General features: G+C 37.6%; 1 protein-coding gene across 1 annotated transcript in view; it reads right to left on the reverse strand.

The window, feature by feature from the left end:
• LOC150107137 (small ribosomal subunit protein mS39-like) overlaps positions 1–9,316 on the reverse strand; it is an 82,716-nt gene extending 73,400 nt beyond the window's left edge. The window contains exon 1 of the mRNA XM_090391633.1: positions 9,180–9,316. Within this exon, the coding sequence (XP_090247759.1) occupies positions 9,180–9,235 (56 nt within the window). The 5' untranslated portion in view covers positions 9,236–9,316. The remainder of the gene's footprint in view (positions 1–9,179) is intronic.
• Positions 9,317–10,692: the final 1,376 nt, after the last annotated feature.

A 10,692-nucleotide genomic window follows, 5' to 3' on the forward strand; every position in this document is an offset into this window, starting at 1 on the left:
GAAACAAAACAGATTGCTTTCTTTATGAGGGGTCTTTTAAGAAAAAAAATGTCATGCGAGTTTGTTCTTGATTTAGGCCTTAAGTGTGATGCTCTCGAAGAACTTAGTGAACTAAGTCTAGATTTACAAGAGAGAAATATTGACCCATACAAAGCAGACAGGAAAATAAAGAATACAGTTCAACTTTTTGAAGAAAAAATTTTAAATCCTGGTCCATAATACAGTATTTCTCTTCAAAGTAAGAACATGAAGTTCAAAGAGATTGAGCTCCACAAAAATGAAAGACACAGTCCTGCAATAAGTTCAACTGCTTTCTATAAAAGTCTGAAAGAAACTGTTGGAAAGCATCTGTTTGAAGGGGATGGTGCTGATTTGCCTGAATGTGCTAAGATTTTAGATTCCAAGTATTGGCCAGGAAATCCTGAGAAGCATCTGACATTTGGTGAAGCTTAAATTAAAAAGTTAGAAAGCAAATTTCGCTTAAACGAAAGATGATTCATGGTTTCCGTGAATATCTTCGAGAAAATAAAGTTCCGGACATACTACTTCCTCTAAAGCACACTTTGGGCACAATTGCGATATCTTCCAGTGAATGTGAAAGGGGTTTCTCTCAGATGAATCTTATAGTAACTTCATCTAGGTCATCTCTGCTTGTACGGACAACTTCTGCACTGATGTTCATCAGGAGAGTAGGATCTCCTCTCACTCAGTTCAACCCTAGCAAATATGTGGACTTATGGCTGCTCTGAGATCGTAATTCTGCAGTTGATACCAAAAGCAAGAAGCAATCTAGAGACGACAAGGGTATATCAGAGGATATGTTAAAAGTGTGGAAGTTGCTGTAATAACATCTTCATGGTGAGTATTGGCACTTTTTTTTTCCAGAAAAAAAAGCACTGCTTATTACAATAAGGTGACTGCTTCCTTGGACAGAAAAGAAGGATACACAGTAATATACTTAGATTTCTCAAAGGATTTTGATAGATTACCACATGATACGTTGATAGTCAAACTAGAGCAGATGGGGTTGGATATTAGATTAGTGCATTGGATTGGAACAGAGTTGTAGATGGGGGGAGGTCTGCCCTGGGCGGCACCTTGAACCTTTTTGAACTTTTGCAGTTAATTCTAAAATACAGTCTTGAGAACTCATTTCCAAATATTGTAATACTACTGCAAATGTTCCTCACAATTGCTGTAAGTGTTGCTAGTTGTGAGAGGAGTTTTTGTAAATAAAATTGATTAAGAATTACCTACAATACTATGAAATAGACTTTGCCAATATCACCGACGATTTTGCTAACAGAAAAGCAAGAAAACTAACATTTCAGAATGTTAAAATTAAAGTTTTACTTCAAAAATAAACAGTGTTTTCATTTATTTCCCTATACGTCGTTTTGACTTTTTGTAGTATTTTTGGTGTATTGAGAGAGAGGTGTCAAACTCAGGGACTGCCCCAGGTGGCAAAAGCTCTAAATACCACTGGCTATGTGATAGGTATCAACAAGTTGTGTATGGGGAAGCGATATCCAGGAAAAGGAAAGTCACTAGTGGTGTACCTCAAGGGTCTATTTTAGGGCCATTACTGTTTAACTTGTATATTAATGATATTCGTGAAGATTTGGATGGAGATGTTCAGTTGTTTGCAGATGATGCAAATTTGGAACGAACCACAAAGAGTAGAGAAGATGTTGTGGCCTTACAAGAAGAGTTGAATAAATTGAGTGATTGGGCATGGGAACTGGAGTTCAATGTTGCAAAATCTAAGGTTATAAAATTTGGAAAACAAAGATGGGATGCAGAATTTATGCTTGGTGAGGATATATTGTTGGAGGTGAAAGAAATAAGAGATCTGGTGGTGATAGCGGATAAGGATCTGAAATTTAGAAGACACATAGCCAAAACTGTAAAGACAACACAAAAGCTTCTGGGAATGATGCAGAGGACACTGACTTGTAGAAGTAGGGAGATTCTTGTTCCATTGTATAAGGCTTTGATTAGGCCACACATGGACAATTGTGCCCAGATTTGGTCACGTGGTTTTTAGAAGGACGGAGAGATGTTGGAAAGGGTCCATAGGTGACTGACTAAGGTAGTTTCTAACCTCTGGAATGTCGAGTATGAGGAAAGATTGAGAAGATGCAATTTGCAGAGTCTGGTGGACAGGAGGAAGGGGGGGGGGGGTATGATAGAGACTTGCAAGTTAGTAAGGGGTTATTATAGGATCAGTGCTGGAGAGGTTCTATAGAAAATAGTGGGAGATCAGGGGAGAACCAGAGGTCATCCCTGGAAACTGTATAAAGAGGGTGTAAGTAGGGGAGTGAGAAGTGGTTTTTTTTTTCATGCAGAGTTGCAAATGATTGAAATGCCATGCCCGAGAGTGTGCTTTAAATACACTCAAATTCTATAGAGAATTTGAGTGTATTTAAAGTATGATATGATGAGCTGTGTGTATAATAAAAGGACCTCCCAGATGAATTATTATTACCCAAGATCCATGGGATCTTGGGTAATAATAATAAATAATTTTTAAGGTATACATGCAATCTTATAACTTTGGCATACACTAAGTGGCCACTTTATTAGGAACACCTATTTTCCTAAATGGGAAGGTGCTCCTAATTAAGTGTCCACTCAGTATATAATAATGCAACTGGGTTAAGAAATTTTTGTATTTTTATTCATTATCATTATTATAATGGGTGTCTCCATGGAGTCAGAAGACTCGTCACAAGAGACCCTATATTGACAGATTAGCCATTATTCACACAATAAGTATCATATTTCTCCTTAAACTCATTCACAGACAAAGCACTCACAACCATCTCTGGCAATGCATTCTACACATTCACCACCCTTAAACAAAAAATCTAGTCCTAACACCCTTGTTAATCATACTCTTACACAATTTCCAGAGATGACCCCCTTGATCTCTCTCTTCCTGTAGTGTACAGAAAAAACTGTTACTTTATTATAAAGTCAGTTACTAAGGCAAGACCTACCCCTCACGAAACCATGTTGCCCCTTATAAAGTATCATATTTCTGTCCAGAATTCTAATGTTCATCAACTTCTCCAAAACCTTAACCACTACTCCTAACATACTGATTGGCCTATAATTTGCTACTTCTGCTGGGAGCCACCTTTATGCAGTGGAATTATTTTATTATATTATTTGATATTACATAATCCAGAAATCCTGCTCTAGTGACAAAATGTGAAACTTGAAATGTGATCAACAAGACCAAACACAAAATGTAAAGTCTACAAGGTTGTCCTTGTCCCATTGGGATATGTTTAGGATATCGGAGTTCAGGCCACTGGTCATGGTGGATCTTGAGGATTTTAATACTCGAGGACTACAAGGTTTCTCAAATGAAAAGGAGGAATGAAGTGTACTGTCATCAGCCAAACTATGAATACAACTGAAAATCTGTAAGAGCAGGTCATACAAGAGGAAGAAAGTGGATGAAAGAATGGAACTCTGTAGTATGCCTGTACTGGTGGGGAAATCTGAGGAGAGGAAACCATCCACTATGATATGTAGTGAGCGACAAGTGAGAAAGTTCGCAATCTAGTTGTAGGGTATGGAAGGTAGGCCACAGGATGCCAGTTTGCTAAGATGGCCACTGTGTCAAACCTGATGAAATGCTTTTGAAATGTCAAGGGCAACCACGAGTTTCTCCAAATTTTTCCATGTCTTCAGTCCAGGAAAAAAAAAAAAAAAAAAAAGTTTCTCAGTGGTGAAAGATAGCAGATCAGCTGTAAGACTACAAGTGGCAGAATCCATAGTGCTGGTAACTGATTAGATGGTAGACCTCTAGTGGTTCAAGAGTTGTTGATGACCTTCTTCATAATTTTAGAGAGAACAGAAGTGAAAGCAATTAGACAGTAGTTCATTTGTTGACTTTTATCATCTCTCTTTGGAATGGGCTGGGTGTAGGCTTGTTTGCTTATTGTAGGGTAGAAACCAGTTGAATAAGATAGACTGAATATGCCATATACTACTTTTAATATCTGTTCATTAGCAACCCCTTATATCCATATCACCAGCTTCATATTTATCTCCATTTGCTGCAATTTGTGCAACAGAGTTCCATATTGTATCGTGTCAAATGCCTTTGCAAAATCTAGCAATATAATCACGTAGCCATTCCCTTTATCCAACTCAACTGTCACTATTATTTAATAAAAAAAAAAAAGTGAGTAAATTAATAAGACATGACCACCCTTCACAATGTCATGTCATCCTCATAGAGTGACATGTGCTCTTCCCATCCCTGAATTCTGTCACTAACTTCTCCAATACCTTTACCATCATTCCTGAGATACTAACTGGTCCATGATATTACCTACCTATCTTGGAATTTCCTTTATACAGCAGAGTTATTTTTGTTTTTATTCAACTCCCTTGGAGTGAAATGAAGATAAAATTCTAGTTAAACATAAGACTTACCGTATTTTTCGGACCATAAGACGCACCTTTTTACATAGAAAAATCGACAGAAAATTGGGTGCGTCTCATGGTCTGAAGGTAACATTAAAATACGAATCTTTATACTGTACCGAAGCTGTTAGCGAAGTTCAATTACTGGCGCAATATGTTAATAAAATTAGTATGCCACTGAAGGTAGGTACCTAAGTTATCTCGCGACATGTAGGTGAATCACCGATTTAGAGCGTTAGCAGTCATTAGTGTGTAAACATATGAGCATTTTAACAACTTATATGTAAACATATAAGTTGTTAAAATTTTTATCTGAAAGTTAGAAAAAATGGGTGTAAAACAAATAAGACTTTCATATAACATGAGTTATAAATTAAATATGATAAATTATGCAAAACAATATGGAAACAGAGCAGCAGAAAGACATTTTGGTCCACCACCAACAGAAAAAATGGTTTGTGAGTGGAGAAAACAGGAGGAACAATTAAAACTGCTATGTAAACACAAGAAAACATTCCGTTTGCTAGAAAGCTGGCCAGAATTAGAAGTACAAGAGAAAAATTGGGTAACAAATCATCGAAAAATGGGAATATCTGTTTCTACAAAAAAGGATCATTTTTGAAGCGAAACAATGGGCAACTCCTAATGGAATTTTAGATTTTACCGGATCACTGTCTTGGTGCTTTAGATTTATGAAAAGACATGGGTTATGCATGTGTACAAAAACCACTCTAGTCCCAAAAATGCCGGCTGACCATGAAGCTAAAATTATAGAATTCCATAGATTTGTCATATCAGCGAGAAGGAAATTTAACTTTGAGCTTAGTCAAATTGCGAACATGGATGAAGTGCCTCTAACTTTTGATGTTCCTTCAAATCGGACAGTAGATTCAAAAGGCACCAAATCAATAGTGATCAAAACAACTGGTCACAAAAAAACTCACTACACTGTAGTTTTAACTTGTTGCATGGATGGAACAAAACTACTACCATGTTAATCTTCAAGAGAAAAACATTACCGAGAGATGAAATTTCTCGTGGCATTATTATCCACGTTCAAGATAAAGGCTGGATGGATGACACAGGAATGAAATTATGGATACAAAAGATATGGGCAAAACGTCCAGGTGTGTTGTTTAAAAAGCTTGCGATGTTAGTGTGGGATCAATTCAGAGCGTATAAAACAGAATCAACCAAGAAGCTTCTAAAAGAAATGAATACAGAATTAGCTGTCATTCCTAGAGGCATTACAAGTCAATTACAACCCTTGGATGAATCTATTAATAAACCATTCAAAAATTTTATGCAGGAAGAGTGGAACAAATGGATGGCAAAGCCAAATCACGATGTTACAGCAACAGGACGTATGAAACAGCCAACAATTTCAGAAGTATGTACCTGGGTGAAAAATTCATGGGAAGCTGTGAAAGAAGAGACGATTATAAAGTCATTTAAGAAATACAGGATAAGTAATGCGATGGATGGTGCCGAAGATGAAGCAGTTTTTGAAGGGAGTGACAACGATAGTTCAGATGAAAGTAATACGAACGGTGACATTAACGAGACGAGTGATAGTACCGAGAGTGAAGATGAACTGAATATTGCTAATACAAATTATTGTAACAATAAATAAAAATTAAGTAAGAATTTGTAAATATCTTTATATAATAAAATATTTTTTTCTAAAAATCGTCTCATAAATTTGGGGTGAGTCTTATCATCCGAAAAACATAGTAGTCTATGTTCAACTAAAATTCTGAAGTCTATCGGTAAATCAGAGCTAAGTTAAATAGTCCAGTCAGAAGCAATGTTAATTCCTTTGCATATCCTTTCATTTTATATATAAATATTTTTAATCATAATCAATCATATGGTTCAATATCCCAGCTAAATCATGGTTGTATTTGCCAGCAGATTCTGCAATATCCCAAATACTACCAATTCTTCTATCTCTATTCCCACACCAGTCACTGACACTGCGATATTTCATTAAGAAATATTGCAGTAACATTTAGACATGCAGTGATATTCATTTAGACAAAACGCTGCAAATCGGTGACTCAGTAACTCAACTATTTCATTTACTTCTGTTACCTTTCTACCACTGACACTCATTAAGGTTATCCTCCATAATTATTCTTCCTTTTACTTGCCACAGCAAAAGAACTCCATAGGATTTTCTTTGGCTTGTGCAGTTAATTTTCTCCTGCCTGTGCCTTGTACTCCTCATAAGCTTGATGTTCATCATTCTCATATACTCTCGAAAGCATTTCTTTTTTTTTTTCTTTTTTTTTTTTTTAAGTAGCCCAACTTAATACCAACATGATACTACTCATTCATCTAACTCCTAATTTATCCTCCTAACCTAAGATATACACTATCTCCTAATAACTGTCAGGACACTTTAGCAATTTACAACTGATACCAGCAGGTAAACCCTAATATCGGGTATGTCCTCCCGATATTAGTGTGGACATACTCAGTGGATATCTTTCAACCAATGTGCGACAGACATCAGGTGGAATTTTTCTCCATTCCTCCATCAAAGCAGCACTGAGTTCAGCAACAGATTGAAGACGTGCTGCTCTGCACCTCAATCGCTGCTCCAAATCATCCCACACATGTTCAATGGGGTTGAGAACAGTTGTTTAACACCCATCTCTTCATACCATTCCATAACAGCTGCAGCTTTGTGGCATGGGGCATTTATTGTCTTGATAATAACACAAGTCTGTTCCATAAAAACTCCACAGTATAGACAGCACCTGATTATCCAGAATATCAAGGTACTGAGCTGCCTTCATGAAACCATGAACAATAACCACTGTTATTGTTCATGACCACCTCCTGCGATGAGTCTTCCGACTCCTTGGAGGTGTCAGGAATAATAATAATAATAACCACTGGTCCCACTCTCAACCAGCTGAATGTACCTCACACCATTACTTTACCACCACCAAATAGTGGTGGTAAAGCTTTAGTATCACAATAATGTGGGTACAACACGCTGTAGTAACAACCATTCACCAGACTACCTCCACACCCTGCCACCTGAATGGAAACAAGCGAACCATGATTCATTGCTCCAGAATACCATTTTCTGCTGGTCAATTGTCCAGTTCACATGCTCTTTGCATCAGGCCAGACAAGCTGCCTTGTTTGTTGTTATGTTCGCTTGTGTTCTGCTGCTCTTCCGTGGAAACCCAGTAAATGGAGTTCTTTTTGTACGGTATTAGTGCTCACCATGGTGTTACTGGCACTCTGAAACTCATCACAGATCTGTGCCAATTGTAACTAGTTTTTGTGCGTGCCAACCGTTTTAGCACCCTCCTGTCCCTGTCAGTCATTCTCGGCTGCCACCTTGGGTGGCTATAGACAATAGTGATGTCAGAATGCCTCAATTTGTTGATCACATCACCAACTGTTGATTTTGGATGCTCCAGTTGAGTGGCAATGGCACATATGGACATGCCACAAACGTGACAGCCCATGTGAGTTCACGTGTTGCCATACCACCTGTATTCAACTGCTATGATAAAATACTGCTTTCTGCTATCTGTACACCAGTTTTTATGTTATTAACAAACCTGAATGTTCCATAATTTCAAATACTAGAAGTATCTGGACAATTTTTGTTAGATAGTGTACAGTCCAATACTACTTCTTTCAGACAACTATGTCTGTCCCACGTACTGCTTTCCCTTGCAGATTCTTATGCATGATACTGTTTCAACTTGCCTCCTAAGCATGTCATAATTACTGAGATAAAGAAACAATAGGCTTCACTTCAGCGAGGTAAATTTATAATGTCATAATCACAATAATTAATGTCATAATTACCTGCCTGGACTTCTGCATATACTTCTTTTAAAATGAAAATTCCCGGTCAAGATGCGTAATCATTCTTATATTCAAAGGAAATGCAGATCCAGCGCTCCCACATCCCCTCCGTTATATCTAATTTTCAAGGGATTAACTTTTAGTAGAATAAATTCCATTTCCTTTCCGTCATCTGATCTTTCCTCCTCAAACTATGCACATGCACAGTTAAAGTGCTCCAACATATTTTGAGAACAGGACTGGTGGCGGGAGGACTAGGGGCTATCCATGGAAACTGGGCAAGAGTGTGGTTAGCAAGGGTGTTAGAGCTAGGTTTTTTTTTACTTGGAGAGTGGTGAATGAGTGGAATAAGCTGCCAGAGTCTGTTGTGGATGCCATGACTGTGAATGAGTTCAAGGCGAGGTATGATAGATACTGTGTGAATGTTCAATAGTTGTTCTTGACATGAGTCCTCCCTCGATGAGTCTAAGGACTCCTTGGAGTTGCCATAATAATAATAATAATTACTTGCCTGCTTTCATCATGTTAATTCGCCAATGCACATCATCCGAATGTTATCACACTCGATGGAAACACTTTCGCTATTCACGTAGTAATTTGACTACTTAAGTATAAACGATCATTTTACAACAACAAATTGATATCTCTATGATTGAAAAAGTTTGAGGGAGAGAAAGAGAGAGAGAGAGATCATTTTGACTTAAACAGCTCAACTCCTCATTGAATCTTCTGAAGAGGTATTTGTAACAGTAATGGCATCAGCAGCTTGCTGGCACTTCTTTAAAATACTTGGATAAAAATAAGCGTAAAGCTGAACTTGTCATTATCAAACTGGAACGCATGAAAACTAATACCTAGACATTTTGTCTTATTTTTATAGAACTAATACTTACCGGTTTAGTTTAGATACTTTTAACGAGAAAGCACGACAACCAAAGGAGGCCGCCATTACTGAAACCTTTTGGAAAACCTGAAATGAACCAAAAGAGAAGCATCATGAACGGAATGGCGATATGTGAGTGCATCCGGTCCACAAAGGTGGAAAGCTTTAGTATCTCAATATTATAAAGGCAAATCAATTCAGATAACACACGCCACACGGTTAACATGCAATTAGTGTACGATAGATTTCGTAGATAGTGTATTATGTTAGTATTCGTCGTAAGCGGAATATGTAGTGTATAGGTTGTGTAAGGTGATCTTCGGGCTAGATAATGAAATCCTGCTTCAGACATTATTATTATTATTATTATTATTATTATTATTATTATTTGACACATCCAGGGAGTCCAAAGACTCATCGTGGGAGAGTGTGCCAACAGCATCGAACGATTGGTCCTCTTCCAACTACTGCCACAGAAACAAAAAGTGCAACTTTTAGAAGCCACTTCAAGTCTCTAAAAGAAAGGGACTTGAAAGGGAATCCGAGATACTAACTGGTATAGACTGTAGAGGGTACAGTGTTTTTAGGAAGGATAGAAAGGAGGGGACGTGCTGCTAATGATGTCGGATGACATGAATCCAGTTAGAGATGAGACCTATAATTGTAGTACTACTACCCAGTATTTCATATGCCAGTGAGGTTTAAGCCATTTGGTGTGAAGTGGAATCTAATAAGGTCGATTATATACCGCTGGGTTATTACAGACCTGGTGGATCGGTTGCTAGTGACGAAGAAATGCATTACCAAATAGAAAAGATGACTGCGAAAAGAGTAGTCATAATGGGAGACTTTAACTGTCCAAATATTGATTCGGTTGCAATAGAATCTCATGAGATCAAAGAAAATGAATTTATTGAGCTGTTGTGGGACAACTTCCTCAAGCAGCATGTCACAGAAGGAACTCGAGGTCAAAGAGTGTTAGATTTAATTATAGCGTCAGAGCGTTTCAGTTAAAGATGTAACTATTCTGCCTCCGGTTGGTGACAGTGATGTTGCGGTACTCATTTTGGAAGTGACTAAGTTTATGAATGTTCCATTCAGAAAAGGTTACGTGCTAAACTACAAAGCAAGAGATGGTTACCAACTTAGGAGTAAACTGAGATCAGTGGAATTGGATCGGTTGCTGGATAGAAAGAATAACGACAGTGCATGGTAAACATTCAAACTCTACTTAAATAATGCGACATCAGAATGTGTCCCCAGAGTTCGAAAAATAAATTGGGTAGGAGTCAAAAGTATATGTAATCTTATTAAGAATGAGATTCGTAAGAAGAGGATGACGTGGAAGGAATACCGTGTGTATAAGGATGATGTTATGAAAATTATAAGCAGCAGGATACAATAATCACAAATGTTGTATGGAAAGCAAAGTCTGAGTCGAAAAGAAACTGGCTCTGCCTGCTAAAGACAACCCACAAGAATTCTATCGATATGCTGCAACTAAAAGAAAGAATGAATATGAA

This window comes from Typopeltis vanoorti, chromosome 4 (assembly GCF_054136105.1).
Source record: "Typopeltis vanoorti isolate ZY-2024b chromosome 4, IOZ_Tvanoo_1.0, whole genome shotgun sequence".
NCBI lineage: Eukaryota > Metazoa > Arthropoda > Arachnida > Uropygi > Thelyphonidae > Typopeltis > Typopeltis vanoorti.